The 19670-nt window shown below is 37.4% G+C and overlaps 1 protein-coding gene across 4 annotated transcripts in view; it reads right to left on the bottom strand.

The window, feature by feature from the left end:
* The window catches only part of PARD3B (par-3 family cell polarity regulator beta), a 1062783-nt gene that overhangs the window by 624889 nt on the left and 418224 nt on the right, over positions 1-19670 (bottom strand). For all 4 annotated transcript variants that reach the window (XM_075180190.1, XM_075180191.1, XM_075180192.1 and 1 more), the window contains exons 13-15: positions 18975-19062; positions 8953-9052; positions 6166-6233 (exon numbers count right to left, since the gene is read on the bottom strand). In XM_075180190.1, coding sequence (XP_075036291.1) covers positions 6166-6233; positions 8953-9052; positions 18975-19062 — 256 coding nt within the window. The remainder of the gene's footprint in view (positions 1-6165; positions 6234-8952; positions 9053-18974; positions 19063-19670) is intronic.

Below are 19670 nucleotides of genomic sequence, written 5' to 3'. Positions count from 1 at the left end.
AGCATATCAGCGACTCCCCTAGCAGGTCTGACTCTATGTTGACCCAAATCATGGTCCCAGGTGGGGAGTGTATTTGCACACATTTAGCCAGTCGAGCTGTGTAATAGTAATTTCGGAGGTTGGGGATGCCGAGTCCACCTGCTATAGGGGAATGATGTAATATGTGAGCAGGGATCCTGGGTCTTTTATTGGACCAAATGAAGCACATCAGGGAGGGCTGCAGCATTTTGAGAGTTGGAGGAGGGCCCCTGATGGGTATGGTGTGAAAAAGGTACAATTTTTACTGACGTGATGCTAAGTCATTCTTGATGCAAATTATTGGGGTGGGGGGGTAGTTGGCCTGGTAAAGATGTTCTACCTATTTAGTGATCGTTATACCTAGGTATCTGATATGAGCGGGGTTCCAGTGAAATGGAAAATGTCATTCTAATAGCTGTTTTTGTTGTAGGGGGATGTGAAAATCCAGAATGTCAGTATTGGACGTGTTAATTTTAAAATCACAGATAGTGGAGAAGGTGGTGAATTCCCGGAATAAGTTCTGAAAGTGAGATTAAGGGGTTAGTAATGGTGAGTAAAATATAATCTGCATAGAGCACTATTTTGTGAGTACTGGTGGGCAGTTGTACACCAGTGATGTCAGGATTAAGGTGGGTCTTTGAGGCTAATGACTCTACAATTAGTGCAAAGAGGAGTGGGTACAGAGGACAACCTTATCGGGTTCCGTTACGGATGGGAAAAGAGGGTGAGGAGCAGCCGTTCACCTGGACCGAGGCAGTGGGGTTGTAGATCTAGGCTGAGATTCCAGTGAGAAAGCAGTCCTGGAAGCAGTAGAACGCAAGAGTTCTCATCATGAAGGGCCAACCACACAGTCAAACGCTTTTTCAGCGTCTAGCGACAGGAAGCGCAAGAGCTGCCTGTGCTCATTAATATGGTGTTCACATAGTTTGCCAATACCTTAGCATACATCTTCAAATCAAAATTCAGTAACAAAATAGGATGGTAACTACTACAGAGGTAGGGATCCTTGCCCTCCTTCAGGAAGACCGTGATCCAGGCTCGGGTGGTGGCTGGATCAAAGATGGCCCCATCTAAGATAGAATTAAACCAGCTGGTAAGTTTAGGGCTTAGAAGACTAGCAAATTGTTTGTAGTATTTAGCTGGAAATCCATCCAGGTCCGGAGCAGAGGCAACCCTCATAGAGCGCTAGGCTTTAGCGATCTCTTCAAACTCGAACACGAGTTTCAGCATGAAAATGTTCTCCTCAACTAAAGGCATCCTTCCCTGGGCGAGAACACACATGAGGATCCTTCAATCAAATCTTTATGCAGTCATACATGCAGTCCGATGCTTTCAGGCCTGTCTACGGTCGAAGCATCTAAGAATATTCTTGGACAACAAAACGGTAGTGGCCTTTATAAACAGACAAGGCAGTACCAGAAGAAGAGAAATGACAACAGAAATGATCACCCTAATGTGGTGGGCAGAAAGGAACCTGGAATAGCTCTCAGCCCTCCATGTGTGAGCAAGGACAATGTGCTGGCGCACTACCTAAGCAGGCACCAAGTACATCCAGGAGAATGGAGTTTACACGGGGAAGTTTTCCAGTTACGTTCGGAGTTCCCAAAATAGATCTTATGACAACAAGGGACAATACCAAAATACCCCGGTTTTACTCTTGTTACAGGGAGAGTAAGGCTCTAGAGATATACTCCCTTTCGATAGCACGGAAATTCAATCTAGGGTACATGTTCACTCCTTTCCCAATCATCTCCCAGCTACTGAGTAAAATAAAGATGGAAGCAGTGGAAGTGATAGCAGCCCTCCCATGTTGGCCTCATCGCCTCTGGTTCCCAGTAGCAAGGAGAATGCTGCAGAGGCAACCATGGCCATTGCCAAACAAACCAGAGCTCATATATCAGGGCCCAGTTCTGCATTCAGACCCAAACTCCGTTCATTTGATGGCCTGGTGACTGAGCGGTCGAACTTAAGACTCAAAGGTGTTTCAGACGAAGTGGTAGACATATTAGTTCAAGCAAGGAAAAATAACTCCTCTACAATTTACTACAGGATCTGAGAAAGAGTTATTTTCTGGGAAAAGGACAGGACAAATGCTCCCATGATAGTGTTCCAGTGGTCTTAGAGTTCCTGAAAGATGGCTTTGCTAAGGGACTAGCTCCCTCCACATTGAAGGTACAGATATTGCACTTAGCATTCTGCTTGATACCAAGCTGGCATCACGAAAGCTTATTGTTCAGTTCTGTCAAGCGGTGAAGAAGTTGGGGGCGAGAATAAAACCATTCCCAGCCTCCGGGGACCTTAGTACAGTTCTGGATGCTTTAACTAAAGGTCCATTTGAACCATTCAGAACATTTCTCTCAAGTGGCTCACATTAAAGGTACTATTCCTAGTGGCAATCACCTCGGCTCGTTGAGTGGGGGACATACATGTTCTATGGTGTGAAGAGCCCTTTCTCAGTGTATATGAGGACAAAGTGGTTTTAAGAACTAACCCAGATTATCAACCAAAATTGAACTCTTCCATTCACATCAATCAAGAGTTAGTTCTACCATCACTCTGCGCCCACCTAACTAATGAAGAAGAAAAACGGCTTCATACGCTGGATTTGGTCAGTGCAATATATATATATATATATATATATATATATATATATATATATATATATATATATATATATATGTATATATATATATAGCTATCTCATATAACTAGAACACAGAGCCTCAGAAAGAGAAAACTTCCAGAGGGGTCTTGCAGAGGATGTGCCCCTAGAGGGGGAATGGGCGTGAGTTGCCCGATCTGCTGAAGGCGCACTCAACGACAGCGGTGGCTATCTCATGGGCGCACAGAGTTCAGACATCAGCAACAGACATATTCTAGGAGGCCGGGTGCTCGTCAATGCACACCTTTTCTAAACATTATATACTTGATGTATCAGCCTCTTTTGATGCACAGTTTGGAAGGAAAGTCCTCCAACAAACTGTTTAAATAAATATTCTTATCTATGTTATCTATGTGATGATTATTTATTGTTCACCTTATTGTTCTTTACTGCTTTGGTATATCCCATTATGAGGGCTGCCATGGAGAAGGAAAAGGAAAATTAGAAAGTTCTACGTTAATTTCCTTTCCTTGAAATACTCCATGGCAGCCTTATGTTTCCCACCCATGTTCTATAGTGACGTTGAAGGATAGCTCGGGAAGTTACTAAAGACACCAGGATGGAGGAGGAGTCACCTTATATACCCTTATATATCCTTCAGGTGAGAATGTTTTTTCCTGTCTACAACTCAGCTGAGTAGGGTATTAACTCATTGTGAGGGATACCATGGAGTATTTCAAGGAAAAGAAATTAACATGAGTATAATTTTCTAAATATTTTTTTTATCATACTATGCAGTAAAAAAGTTGTTACAAACTCCAATTTACAATTATGTATAAAGCATAACAAAAACAAATAAATACACTCTATCCCTTATGCACGGTGAGCATGACCTGTGGAAAATAACAAAGGCTTACTATGGTCAAACTACAAACCACCCTAAAATTTCATGGCAATTTTTCATTTTATCATTTAAACTTTTCTCATTTTTACCACAGGTAGACATGGGGTCTTTTTTCTGATTCCCCTTGCATCCATACATATTCAATTTAATATAGCTCTCCCACCAGAGCAGTGAAACATTGACAGTCTATCCATAATATGAATTTAAAGAAAACCAGTAATGCCATTCTCCAGATCAGGTCATACTCCAAAAATTGGAATGCCATGAAAAGTAATATAGAAAAAGAGCAGCATTCAGTCTGAATTAGCAGCAGTGAATATGCTCTGCTTGCCAGACCATTGTCAGAGACTACTTATTTCTATAGAACAGCATTTTCCAGTAGCGTTTTATCCACTGAGCAGTATCAGTCAGAGGATCCCTAGAGCAAAATCTCTGGCATAACATATCCAATAACATATTATTTATATTTATGGGATCATATCTGCAGCTGTGAGTTTAACTGACATAATCTATAATCGCTGCGGATAAACTTGAAAGTGTGACACAACCCTAATGAGGACCCTGTGCTAACAAACCATAATTTCATAGCATCAGCATATACAGGCCAAACCATTACTTTTATCACAGTGCCACAAAACACAGGGGTCCAACAAGTAAGAACATTGGTCATAACAAAACAATACTGCATACATTAGTGGATATATAGTTTTAGATTTCTGACCCATGTTTGAACTCACCTAAACTAAAGTGCAAAAATAGCAAAAATTAGTTTCTGCCCCATCAAGAACATAGATCTTTATATTGCAAGCTGGATGAAAGAAAACATTACTGATCTCAGCCTACTTTTTATAGTTAATAACAACAGCCCCCTTTGTACAGAAAGAACATAGACCTTAATTAGACTTCACTTTTCCCGGCTCCCCTCTATAAATGGGTGCCTTGCAAATTACCAGAGTACAAATAACACTTATTATCATTAAGAGTAACTATGGTTGTTAAAATGTTCCATGTGCTCTGTGGAAATGGCTGATAGAAAAAGCTAAGAGGCAAAATGATTCCATATCCGGATAAAACAAAAGTCTTATTTCGCTTCAAACAGAAAATTATATTTTTCTGTACAAATTGTACTATGTATTGGGAAATTAAATAGCTTTTCCAGTTGTTATTCTTTTTATCCACCCCTCTCCCCCCAAAAAATAAGTCAAGTTTTCTCCACAACTGGGGAAAAAATAAAAGCAAATATAAAAATTAAACAAATATAAAATTGTAGATTTAGTTAAAGTATCAGTAAGGAGAACTGAACCTATATTTTCCCACTAACCTTCTTTATCTACATTAGTAGTACCAAGAGGTCACATGCCCCAATACATTCAATTCAACAGATGCTCAACCTTGCTGACACCTGTATTATTCACTTCTCCAAGGCTTATAGCCATGCACCGTTTAAAAGTAAACTACATACTGTATAGGTATCTTTTTTGTAATTTGCGTAGCTGCCATAGACTGCCTAGATGTTCCAGACAAGGGACAGTTCTAGGCTACAGTAGAGGGGATTTATCTCCTGGACCATATGGATCTCCAGCACTGAACTCTAGCAGCTCTACTAGTGGTGGAAGAAAGGTTATTCGGAAAACATAGGAACACTTATAGGTGGAGTTCTTTAGAAAACTTCACTTGATAAAATAGTTACTATGCATTTGTGTTTACTGTGAAATAATTCATTGATTTCTTAGTAGAAATTAAAATTGTACACACAGACATTTGCAAAAACAAATGGCTGGGAAACATATTATATGCAGTATTAATTTACCTTCATGCGCATATACTTATCCTTTGTTTAAACATAGGGTTCAATGATCCCTATTTCAAACTCTGTAAATGGAAAGGCACTCAGATTTTGGCAAAAATCCCCATATGTATGAAACCTGTTGATGAAATGCCTTAGTGTAAAATTTAGTAGATTGGCTTGTGTTTAAAGAAGCGATTCCCCAGAGAAGTTATCTTGTTTTCTTGAAATAGCAGGTTAAGTAGCTTTTAAGCATGTATCTGTCATTTTTATTAGCTGTTCTTCAAACAAATCATTATCTCCTTTTCAAAATATCTCTGAGGTCTAGACATGTATAGCTGCCCGACACAGATACAGTCAGCCTGCTACATAGTCACAAACTCACACTTCTCAGCATGTCATGTGGTGAAAGAGCGGGGAGAATGAGCTATCACAGTGCAGACATAACTCAGAGGGGTGTTTCAAAGCCTCTCTGCTCATTACATCAGGTGCCATGTAACTATGGTTGCCCATTTAGCAAAATAAGAGTGTTTTGCATATTATCATCCAGAAATTGGGTGGATAGTATGCAAAATATCTCTCTTACCTTGGGAAATGAAACACCTTCCTTACCTTGGGCAAGGACGAGTACTATAACTAAATCTTTATGAAAAGTTGCAATACCTTCTTAATATGGTTTTACCAAAAGCAGACAGTACACAGACAAAGTTATTTTAATCCAATGAATCAAACCTGTGTTCGTTTGTTGTCAGCTGAATTCAACATAAATATGGTAAATCAGCATAAAGGTGGTCATAGAGACGTTTGATTAGACAACTAACTCCAGAATATCACTAGACAAGAAATGACGCTTACCAAGGTCCATGCTCTTTGAGGTTTTCAGACTAGCTGTCTCGGGCTCTTCAGAAGTTTCAGCTCCTGGACTGTAAAAAAGCCAAACGACACTTTAAGCTACATGTCCTTGAGCCAACTACAAAGGTTTTCCCAAATAAATACTAATAATCTGACATATGCAATACACTTAGGGGTATATTTACTAAACTGTGGGTTTTAAAAAGTGGAGATATTGCCTATAGTAAACAATCAGATTCTAGATATTTATTTAGTACATTCTACAAAATGACAGCTACAATCTGATTGGTTGCTATAGGCAACATCTCCACTTTTTCAAACCTGCAGTTTAGTAAATATACCCCTTAGTCTTTAACTATTTGGCTAAATAATTTTTTTTTATTATTGTGTTTCCCAAATACTCTTTAAAAAACATTCATGAAATATTTCCACCTATATATTGTCTCTGACATATTGGTGTCTAGACTCAATTTCTAAAACTCTGTAGCAAAATTGCTGCTGGCTTCTTCTAGACCTTTTCTTGTACTCACTACATCCCCTATTACTGAGAGTGCTTTTGCTTTTACAGACACATGCATACTTCTACGGTTACAAATTAAGCTGTTAAATATAATTTTATTTATACAGAAATCACACAGAGAGGGAAGATGACACTAACACATCTGTGTGTCTTGAAACAATTTTAACAAAATTGCTATACCATGACAGACATTTCTCGAGTCATGTAGTGTAGTTAGGAACATCAATTAAACCCGCAAGAGGATGTCAAAACGAAAATGAATTTGTATGAAATATCTGCAAAGAGATGTATGCAGAAGAAAGCATTCCTTTATGTGAAAACTGCTAATCCATCATAAAAAATACTCACTGTCTAAATTAGAGGATATTATGCTACAAGCTTGTTTTGTCCAACTATGTGTGCATTTCATGGCATGTAATATTTTGTAGCTATATTAAAACTACAGAGTCTATATATTTTAATTGACCAGCAATCAGTTTAACAAATTATTCCTTTCAGTAACACTTCACAATATTATATGCCTGTGATGTGTCACATATGGGTCAAAGAAAAGAACAATATATGTCCATCTCATGTATTTTGATGCCATTATAACAGAAACATTAAAAATCCTTTCAGGGGCTGGTCATTATAGTAATAAAAGAACACTTATGTTTTTTTCACTGGATTGTTCGAATGGTTCTTTTGCAGACACTGCCAAATCTCCTCTGCTGTCACTCAACATCACAATGGCTGACAGATTTCACTGCTTCGATTGCTTGGACTGTTCTTGGAGTAATGGCACCATCATCAAGGATGTACATTTTATAAATGTGTGTTTAAATATAGCGTTAAATGACACACTGCTATATATTTAATGTAGATACACCGTTTTTTAAATAAAGTTTGTTTATGTTTTTTTAATTACTGAAAGTTGTATCCTTCATTACGCTGGGTAGACACTTCAGAAAATTTCTCCTGATGTAAAATCGTTAACAATTTAATCAACGACAGAAGAAAAAAAAACAGTCCCAATCGACATGACGATTCATGTGTACACACTAGACATGTTTCACAGGATTTACCTTCAGATCTCTGCTCTTCATCTGTCATAACCATTGGATGAAAAGATCATGTCTCTGAACACTCCATAGTGATCTATGGATGCTGCCAATCGGGAGTGCATACACACTGCAGAATTGGAACGACATTGTTCCATTGTTGAACGAGATTTTTAGTCTGGTTTAAAAATCAAATCAAACGATACGATGTACTTTGGAACGATCTTCATTCATTGTTGGCACGTACTCACTAATATCAGGCCGAACGGTTGTTTATCGTGTGATTGGCCCAATAATCAGCTGGAAAACCTGTAGTTTGTACACAGCCTTACTGTAACCTTGTATCTCTCTCAATGGCTTATCACTTTTTATTGTGCTGCAAAACAATAAGTAGTGGTGCTATCCCAAGTCTGCAACTACTGTCATCTTATTATATTGATAGTCGATATTATTGGGTGAATAGAGTCAACGATATTGTGGAAGACTGTGCACGGCATTAGGAAAGACACTGTAGACTTGCACGTAAAGTGATTCCAAGACAGTAAAACAGTGAAATTAACTTAACAACATAATACTAGTCTACACAATGTCCCTTTTGAGTGTATCAACACCTAACAATCCATTGACTGGAACTAGAATTAGCCAAATGGTACTTGGTTAAAGCAAATACATTTCAAAGGTTCTTGTTTGTTTGCTGCTACAAAACTTCAGGCTTCTATAAAATGGGGAATTCTGGTGAATGATAGATTTTAAAGGACATGTATTGCCACTACTTATATAATAGTTACTGTCACTAAGCCAGGATTATTTCTTTGCAGTCCCACATTGTATATTTTCCCTTTTTAACAGCAGACTTTGTATATCTGTAACATGAAGTTGAAACACATTTTACAGGATGTTCTCCTATAACTAAGTATTCTCTTTACAAAACCATCTTTTTGGCAGATTTTTATGACTGCTACTGCAACAAAAGTGAGCCATTCAGTCAGAAAGCTTCTCAGTAGTCGACTGATGTGAGGTGTGCAGTTATGATAATAAAAATTCCAAAGCCTCTCGGCTCACTAAATCATGTGCTGTGACTGTGGTTGCCATGGTAATCATAATACTTGGCAAACTGTAAATCAATATTACAGCTTTAGCTAAAACACCAAAGAAAAAAATAACTATTCTGTTTGCTTTCTCTCAGTTACCCACAAAGAAATCACTAATGTCCAATCAGAAAATACATACCTAAACTTAGAGTAATCAATAATCACATGATTCTTTGGATAAGGTGGCACAAAAGAAGGAACATCTTTCTCCATATTCTCTTCATCAAAATTGCCTGAACCTATAAATAATAAAGAAATCAAAGCAAAAAACAATTAAACTATATTGTTCTCCATAATATGCAACCAAATGACCCCTTTGGTACAGTGCTATCACAATTTTAGCAGCAGGATTCAGTCCTCCTAAGCGCATACCATACTGGGGGTGAGATCACTAGCAGATGTATAAAAAATAACGTATATATTATGCAGATTACATGATAATTCTGCTCAAACTACTGGCAATCAAAACGAAAAAAAAAAGAAAATTAGATTTATCTCTGTACTCTGCTAAATAGTTTGATAATGTCAGCTATTTCTGTGCTATGAATGTAAGATGCAGCATTACATAATTTAGATTTAATTTTCATTTCAAGAAAAAGATACTGTACTAACATTTGCCTTAGATTCATATATCTGAAAGTGTGATTTCAGGTTCCTTGAACTTACTAGTGCGATATATGTGTTTCTCTTAATCTTGAGTGCTTATTGTCTTTTAGTAGCATCTTCAAAAGCAAATTTGGCACAGATGGGGTTAGGCTTTGTATTGTTCGATCATATGGTGAATTCCTAGTTTAAGAACACCCATAGGACACAGGATAAATGGTCATTTGGAACAGAGTAATCTTAAAGCATGTAATTTTCCATGAGAAACAACAAACAGAATTTAAAATGCTTTCAGAGTGGAATGTTATGTTTGATTTATATACTGCAGTGCGTGTAAATTGAACACAAATTTAAATTGGTAGGCTTGCCACTACCAGCAGTGATGGGAAAGATGATTTGTCGAAAAAGTGAAAAGATAAGCTGATAAACCATACACCAAGGCAAATTGATACATGTAGATTCAAAAGTACAAAAGCCAAATAACTTTCCATCTAGTCCACAATTTAACACAGGAATCAATGTTTACAGAGGCACAGATATTCCTTCTCAAAAGACAATTTAAAAGTGTTAGCATTGTAGTTAACAATGTATTCTATTTGATTGCATTAAAAATTCCCATTTTTTTAGAACACCACTACCAAATCAATAACATAGCATAGCATATATACATTTGACCATTCATACCGTTTCATATGCACTAAAACAACCTTAATGATATTTGAGAATCAAAAGAGTTAATAATTCCAATAAACAGACTTAAGAAAAGCTAAACTGGTCAATTCTATAACCGATATTATCTGTCTATCAGGGACAGGTACAGAATTTGTGGACATATAATCCAAGTTCTGCAGAACATTTGAAACACAGATGATTAGGCCATAGTCATGTTCTCTGAAGGCAAGCAGGTATAAAGTATCTGATGAACAAGCTTTTGGTGTACCAAAGCCCATTGTTTTTGGAATGTGGGAGGAAACCAGAGCAACCCGGAGGAAACCCACGCAAACCCGGGGAGAACATACAAACGCCACACAGATAAGGCCATGGTCGGGAATCGAACTCATGACCCCATATAAATCCCTCTCTTGTTTTTAGACTATATTATCCTTCACCGTTACTGCAACACACACCTCTATCCACATTGCCCCTTCATTACTCCACTCACCTCTATTTAAAACTCCTTAACTTTTTTCCAATTTAAATTCAATAGTTGTAAAAGCCTCACCCTGTTGTCAGAAACTAAAAGGTCACACATTTTACAATCATCTTTCCTATCTTTATTTCCCTCTGCTTCTATTAGTTGGTCATATATCACCTAATGCAAGCCCCCATCCCTACTCCCAGACACATACAGCATATCTGAGCATTACCCTAATCCAGCAAATCTCAAACACATCACCTATTGCCCATCTCTCCCAAAGTCCTTAAAATGTGCCCTTTGAAATGCATGCTCTGTTTGTAACAAACTTACCTCTGTACACAACCTCTTCCTTTCAAACAACCTCAACCTTCTGGCAATGACAGAAACATGGCTCACGCAATCAGACACTGCCTCACCTGCAGCCCTTTCACATTGTGGCCTCCATTTCACCCACACCTCCAGACTTGGAGGCAGGCAAAGAGGTGGGGTTGGACTACTTCTTTTCCCACATTCACAGTTCTATCAACTATCTCATCACTCACAATCACATCTTTTGAAGTACATACCATTAGGATTTTTAACCCATTCTTTATGCATGTTGCTGTGATCTAACGCCTCCCTGGACCACACCAACAATTTCTTGAACATTTCTATGCATGGCTCCCTCACATCTTATCTTCTGACATCCCCACCATTATCATGGGTGATTTCAACATCCCTATTGCTAATCCACAATCCAAAGCTGCTTCAAAACTACTCTCTCTATTATCCTCACCTCTCCCAGTGAATTGAATCCTCTTCTAATTGGGATGGCCACTGTCTTGATCTTGTTTTCACTAGATTACTCTCAGTTTCGGATTTCCATAACAATCCTTTCCTGCTCTCAGATCATCACCTTATATACTTGCGCTACCCCAGTCCTTTAACGTGCCTGCTGTCAAACTCTCCCAATCCTCCTCATACCTGCAGAACTTTAAACTGTACCGATTTTCAACAGTTTTCCGCTTCTCTTTAACACCCTCTCTACCCAATTTCTAGATTCACCTACCCTGATATGGCAGTACCTAATTTTCACCAAGCTTTAGCAACTGACCTTGAGCAAGTGGCCCCAGCAACTCTTCATACACCACGTCGACTTTGTTTCAACTATGGAACACTAATGTAACACAAAATCTTCAAAAACTCTCTCATAAAGCAGAAAGTCACTAGTGTAAATCTTGTACCTCTAAAGATTTCCTCATATATACTGCTATCCTTCCACTCTTATCGTAATGCTCTGGACACTGCTAAACAAACATACTTCCAATTCTCTCATCTCTGCTCAGGCTTCAGACTCCAAGTGCCTTTTTAACACATTTAAATCTCTTCTAAACCTCCCCATCCAAACCCTCTGACTAAAATCAATGCCAGGATCTTTCTTCCTACTTCAAGAACAAGATTAACAAGATCCGATTTGAGATGGTATCATTTCCCTCGACAAGCAATCAGCTCTATTCCTTCTCAGCACCCTATGACACCCTCTCTTCATCCAAACAAATGAAGAGGAAGTATTTACTCTCTTCTTATCTTCCTACTCTACTTCCTGAACTCTTGATCCTGTACCTTCACAAATTGGTAGATCCCAGTCTCCTGTGCTCATTCCACCTAAATAAAATATGTAATCTCTCTCTCTACTGGTATCTTCCCATCACTATTCAAGCAGGCAGTGATTATACCTATACTGAAGAAACAAAACTCTGACCCAAAACTCAAATTACAGCCCCTTTTCTCAGCTCCCACGCCCCTCCAAGCTTCTTGAAAAACTTGCCTACACTCGCCTCACACACTTTCTTATCACAAACAATCTATTGAATTCTTTTCACTTAGGCTTTCGCTCTCAAACTCCATATACACACTGATGCATATGCTATTGTTGTAGCTGGCGGCATCTTGAGATGCATGCAACTTTTCAAATGCATGTAAATAAGTTTTACAAAATTAATTATTAATATTAATTATACACTTTTTCTATTATTTATTAACAGTAATTTATATAGCACCAGAATATTCTGCAGGGATTTACAATTGGGAACAAATACAGTAATAAAATGAGACCTGTTATTAACAGACAGCCAAAGAGGTAATAGGGCCCTGCTCATAAGTTTACAATCTATAGGACAACAGGAGATTGGCACATGAGTTTAAGTGCTACATGTTGCATATTGTCCCAGCCACATTGCAAGGGTAAAAAGTGCTTAGTGGGCTATTGATCCAGTTGCACAGCAATGTTGGTCTGGAGATCAGAAGGTAGTTTGAGCAAAAGAAGATAACACATGTAAGTTTTGTGCTAACTCTGTAAAAGAGTGGTAATCCTCAAGAATAGAATAGAGGTGAGGTAGAGTAGCCTAGTGAGGATAAGAGGGTGGTTCTGGATTTTGATGAGCTTGCTTGAAGAGGTGAGTTTTCAGAGCACCTTTCAGGGTTTAAGGGCTAAAAGAAAGTCCTTTTGTACAAGACAGGGCAAAAAAGTCCTCCAATCGGAAATGGGAGCAGTTAATAAGTGTGGAAACTTTGTGCAGAGCGAAGGGGTCAAGTTGAAAGATATTTTAAGGCAAGTGAAGAGATGAATATTGGTGCAGTTTTGTTGATGGATTTGTATGATAGTAGAAGTGTTGTAAATTGAATTTGGTAAAATACAGATAACCAATTTAGGGACTGACAGAGTGGAGCAGAAGTAGATAAAAGTTTTGCAAGTAAAATCAGTCTAGCAACATTGTTCAAAATAGATTCTGGGGGTGAAAGTCTGGTTAGGAGAAGACCAATAAGGAGGGAATTGCAAAAGTCAATGTGGGAGATAATGAGTGCATGAATTAATGTTTTTTGCAGTGCTTTGTTTGTGCTACGTGCGTAGTCTGGAAACATTTATTAGACATATGTAACAGTATTTGGATACAGACTGAATTTGGGGGACAAAGTATAGTTCTGAGTCAAGGATCACATCTAGGCACTGAGCTTGAGAGGTAGGGTCTATTATTGTGTTGTCAACAGACATATTTTAGATAGCTAACTGCTGTTGGCTGGTGGGAGTATTATTAGCAAGGATTTTGAAAGATTGAATTTAAAATTGAGAGAGGACATTTAAGATGAAATGGCAGAGATACATTTAGTAATGCAGCAAACAAAGATGGCAAGAGATCCAGATCGGATAGATATATTTTAGCATCATCCACATATAGATGATAGTGAAATGCAAATGAGCTTATTAGTTTTGCTAAATAAGTGGTATAGATAGAGAAAAGCAGAGGACCTAGAACTAAGTCGTGTTGTACTATATTCATGCTTCCCAAAGTGGTAAGCGCTATATTAATTATACTCATTGCAACCTTTATCAACCTGTGTGCCACCCATCAGTTGCCAGGGCCTGCAGAAAAGCAATACTTTGCTATCAATAGTGCAAAATATACATTATATGTATATCTTTGCCCTACTGCTCCACGAGAGGTTACAGTCATCCCTGATCTCCCCAAGGCATCTTTCCTGATAGATTCCTAGTTGTATATTACAAATTAAGGCTGCATCTTTTATATATTTGGGTTCAGTTAGAAAGAAAAACTACATTAGTAGAAATTTCAACATTTGTTCGAAAAATCTAGATGGATGTTTTTTCTTACCAAATAAATACCACCCCACAGTACTAAAACAGAATAATACAGAAGAAGAACAAGTACAAGTCTGTTAACTTCAAAAAAATGTCCATTATTGGCTTCAGGAAAGGAAGAGAAACACAAGTATTACATAAAGGACTTAGAGCCAAAAGAATATATCAAAGTGTACTGACAGGGTCAGACACAAAACTGGGACATGAAAAAGAATCATTCTTCCGGATCGCGCATATACTGACAGTGTAGCTCTGAGATACTCAACAAAAGGATTCCCATTACATTAACCCAGACATTACAAAGGAGGTAGTCTCGCTGACATGGAGTCAGAAGAGCACTTAGGATACTGTGCATGGTCTGAAATACTTCAATAAAAGAATAAAGAAAAAATACATTTTAAAAAGCACTTTTGCTGAAAAAGGATATTTTGTGAAGGAGAACCTCTAATATCTAGGTTCTAAAATCACCTAAGTGTTTCTGTTCTCATAACACAGAGCCGCCCACCTGCCACCCCTTAACAAATCCGTAAACCCTGCATTATTGTACAATGGATTTTGGTTAATAAATGTCTGACAAGACAATGCCAGTGTGTAATATGAAGACGCTGACCTGCTCACATAAAGAGACAGGTGGTTGTTCACAAGCACCTGTACTTATAGGTCTTATAGGTTTAGGTGTGTTGCACATACTGTATATTTCTTAGGCCAGGTGTGCAGGAATATCTTTGCATCCCTCTGGCCTCTCTGTTGCATTGCACCTTGTGGTGAACAGAGAAATAACAGATTAATAAGTAGTTGATTTACCCCCATGGAAAACGTGGTGAACATGCACACAAAGTTTACAAGTAAACAGATTGTATAACATGGATATTGCTATTCGCTGTGTTATTCCCAGATTTTGTCATCTCAACACATCCAAATATGCAGCAGCTGTTTCACATTAATTAAGTGCATATTAATTCAAGCCTTTAGATTTCACCAAGACTTAGTGCAAAATCAAAATTACCTTTGCTCATAAATACAATGTATTCCTAAAATATGTTTTAAACATTTAGTAGCGTGCCTTATTGGAGACACAAGTGTAGGATATTTTTAAACTGGTCATTGGCTTCTTGTTATACACATCTAGACAGCAAATTACGCTCATGAGGTTTACCTTAGGCAAGTCTGAAATAAATGTTGCACAAGCAGATAATTGCTCTGTGGTTCTCTAACCAGTCAGGATTTAAGGATCCATATGTCCTGGCTTGTAAAGGGTTCCCAGGGAGCCCATGATTTATTTAATCACAGAATACTACTTTTGAGGGCTATGCAGGGAGATTCTTTCAGGCATCCACTGCACAAGACAGGGGTTTTTGAAAAATAAAAAGTATTTACATTTTAGTGACACTTTCTCATAAATAAATGTGAAAAGTTGCATTTTCATACAGTTGTTTACACATGACCCCTTGTAAGTTCACAGAACAAAGCATATCTGGTTTTCAAAGGATAGGAAATGTATGTTAAACATTAAACAGTTATGTTCAGTACTGGACATGAATCTAATTTAAAATATGCAAACAAATGACTGCTGAACGATGTATTTACTATTTCATTTACTTAGGATTATTGCCTGTGCAGAATACATCTATTTTCATAAGCTAAAAGGCAATCTTCACTTTTGCAACAGCTGAATGCAAGTAAAAAGGTTTTATATGCACTGTACAGTTGGAAACTGCTTTAAGCAACTCAAAACTTTCTGTGTTAACCTCTAGATTTATGTATCAACATGTGCATGTAAATGTAATAAATATTTATTTTTATTACCTCTGGTTAGTACACTGATTTCAGGTGTTATGAATTATATAACTAATCCACCTCTGTCAGCAGTTTCACTGGTGAGAAAAATTAAATGTAGTGGAAAAGCCTTTCATAGTTTACTGTGGGTTATGGGTCAAATGGAGGTGTACTGAGCTGATCCACATTGCACAAGATGAAAGTAATCTATCCATACTTCCATATTTTTTCTCTGTCTTCACAATGGCCTATTCTGTACAGAAGTCAAGTGGATTACAATATTACATGCATATATTACATTGATACAAACTACTTAACTATGCTTAATTTTGTTGTGTATGCCTGGGACTTTTAAAACATTATTAGGCTTAATATATTGCTCTATAGTCATCAGCAATTCCACGGACAAGAAAGATGAATATTTGCATGTTCACTATCACAGAACTTTACCCAACATGAGGATTACTGGTTATAATCAGAATACAATTGACTTCTAACATTTAAGATGTCTAAATCTGGACATGGTTATGCATACTCCAAAGGGGGAGGGGGGGTGGTTATGTCCATGTTCGGGCACATTAGAAGTGGCAGGCCACACTTGCCTTTAATGCATGGCACCGCCTCACCATGGTGAGCTGGAATATACCTATCAACTTCCCATGAGTCTGAACAAAACAGTTCTCCTCAAATGACTGATTTCAGGGCAGTTGGGATGTATGGTTTAAATAAGCCATAATAATTTCAATAAGTCTTATTTCATACATTAGTAAAAACAGCATACAAAACATAAGTAGTATCTCTGTGCATTGCTTCGCACTAGTCAAAAATAAAGACATTATCCAGAACAAAAACTTGCAAAGACAGATCAATATAACCCAGTGGCACAGTTAAATGATCCAAGACCCAGGAATATATGTGCCTCAGACCTCTGTAATCCCATGCCTCCACATCAACTTCTAGCAACACCTACCAGCTGCTTCAGATAATTTAGACCTGTATACAGTGGATTAATATGGATAAACTGCAATTTTTGGTGGTAGACAGCATTTTACAATACTTAATTTTGGGGAAGAGCCCAAAACCACAGCAATGTATTAATGCAGAGAATCTGTTTAGACCACTAAACACGAGATGCAGGTGAGAATGTCATGTAATGAGAATTATGTATATTTTCTTTTGCTGGTAGAGGATTTGCAAACAGCTGCAATAATGTTATTTTTCCAAAGAGTGACTTTTTTATGCTACACTTCTACTGCCTCACATATTTGGAGGCACCACACTGGCCAGAATAAAATGCAAACTCTGAGTCAGCTATACTGCTTTCCCCCTCAGTCCCAGTTAACCACTTGCAGGCTAGAGGTGTCTGCAGTTATTTGTATGTAAATGATTCTCTAAGAAACCTAGTCAACAATAAATTGTTTGAGGTTCATGTTCCCATTATGTGATGTACATACATATATGGGATAGCAACAAGGGTTGCATGTTGAAACAACAATTAAAGGAAATACATGTATTCAAACATACCACAGATAGGAATATTTTTTAGTTTAGTTTTGCTTAATGCTCTTTTGCAAGCTAATTTAGATGCATATTTGCACTCATTAGTTGGAATTAACGATGGGACCATTAGATTCCTAAACTGGAACATGCTGGGACGGCTGATTGACCATATTAGCTAAAGCTAGTTACATGCCCTCTGATATAAGCAAACTCCAACTCCCCAGTCCTAATGTGTGGTCCAAGGCTGAACGGTGGAATCTTATTTAACTTTATATATAAATATAATAATTAATAGCCCAAACGGCAGGAACATTTTCCAGTTTGGGCTATTAATATTTCAATAAATCTCTTGTTAAATTTGAGTGCTTTTGCAACATATCAAATCAACAAAACATTTATTGTTTGCTTTTTGTTTTTCAAGTAACTTGAATGTGTTTTTAGTTAAATAAGTAGAATGCTATTTTAATAACAATAAAACAAGATAGACCCAAGACTGGAGTCTGACCTACTTCTCTGTTTTGCAAAGTCACTAACATACTACTTCAAAATGGATGTCATGAGAGATCACTATAATAGCAAAGTATTATTCTCTCTAAATATTTTATTTGGTTCTACAGCAATCATGTTCACAGCACAAAAAACATTTATTCTCTGCTCAAATTATGTTATATCATCTTTGTGTTACATTTTGCTACATAGAGAGGAATTTAAAGTACACCAAACTCAATCTAATTTTTTCAAAATCATCTCTGTCTGTATTGGATGCTACTACAGTTATTCAATTACAAACCCCTGCTAAAACTCGATCCTGGAAGGAAAAACTGTAGTATTTTGTGGCAGATCCATTCAACAATGTTGCAACAAACTTTTACAAACCCTGCTCAGCTTCAAGAATGGAGAATTTATAAACCAGGCAGTGCTGAAGCTTCATTATTTGTGGGGAAGGGGCATCAATATTATTATTAATAGTTGAGGCAGGGAAGGATTTGGGGGAAAAATTTTTTTTTTAGGAGTCTGGAGATCTCCTTTCACAAAATAATAAATAAAATGAAAAAAAAAGTTTTTGTTTAGAAAGAACAGGTTTTCTGACCCGTACTTGCGGTGATGATCAGTGCCATACATACAACAAGAGGACTAGAGTGCATGAATATTAAATTTGACGCTCATGTCAGCAAAATCTTGCACATACTCAAAATATGTTGTTTGTTCCTTTTTCACGTGTATTGTGTATATTATCCACAGCTAAAACACCTTTGTGCAGAAGCCCTAATGATCTCATCAAGTAAATTTGGCAGTATATGTTTTATATTTTATTCCTGTGGTTTTTCTTTTCTAAATTAAGCTGCCATCTACAATCACAAGACTAGTCATGTTACCTGAAATATGCTACTGTATCTGTAACCAAGTAAAACAATCTGTAACCAAGTAAAACGTAACCATTTAAAAAGAAATAATATCTAAATTTAACGTCCAAAGAAAAGGGACAAAAAATAAAGAAAACCCAAACCTTTTATCCGGTCCTGCCAGTCATTTTGTTCGAACCCAGCAAAGTTCTCCTGGGTATTTTTTAGTACAGATCTTGATTCTGAATACTCCTAAAAGACATGATCAGCTTATTAGTATAATATTTATAAAGCAGCAACATGTTCAGCAAACACATGACAACTAATGTGCACATTATATGTGTTTTTTAATGTGTTTTAATGTATTTTTCATGCATTGAGATTTTATCAATCTATTGTACCAGTTGTGCATGTTAATGCATGAGAAATACGTCATAGTGCGTTTCAGACAGCAATGGTGGGAACAAGCCCATGGGAAACTATTCACCTTATTTTAAAACAGGACTTTAGGCATTAGTGGCTGAAAAGCGTAAGATGAGAGTATCAGAGTGCACTGATGTTCTCAGAGGAACACATCTTTTGAATAATTTCCCTATTTTCCTCAATGGAGGATTTTCAGCAGCAGTCGACCAACAACGTCAACCAATATGATCTACGAACTGGGAGTGTTCGCTTACAGAAGCTGAAAAGCTGTAGGCTGCAAACCCTTTAGAGTCATGTTCAAGTACAATGCATGTGTTTGTTTGTTTATTTTTTTGAAGCTTCACTAAGCCACTGATATGAGAACTCTGGATTTATATTCTTATAACTGGTTGGGTAATACACCAGAAACCTCTTTCCATCTGGAAGAAGAGCCTAGA

This window comes from Mixophyes fleayi, chromosome 7, assembly GCF_038048845.1.
Source record: "Mixophyes fleayi isolate aMixFle1 chromosome 7, aMixFle1.hap1, whole genome shotgun sequence".
In the NCBI taxonomy this organism is placed as follows: Eukaryota; Metazoa; Chordata; class Amphibia; order Anura; family Limnodynastidae; genus Mixophyes; species Mixophyes fleayi.
Note: the sequence above shows the minus strand (reverse complement) of the source record. Positions and strands in the feature narration are given on the sequence as shown.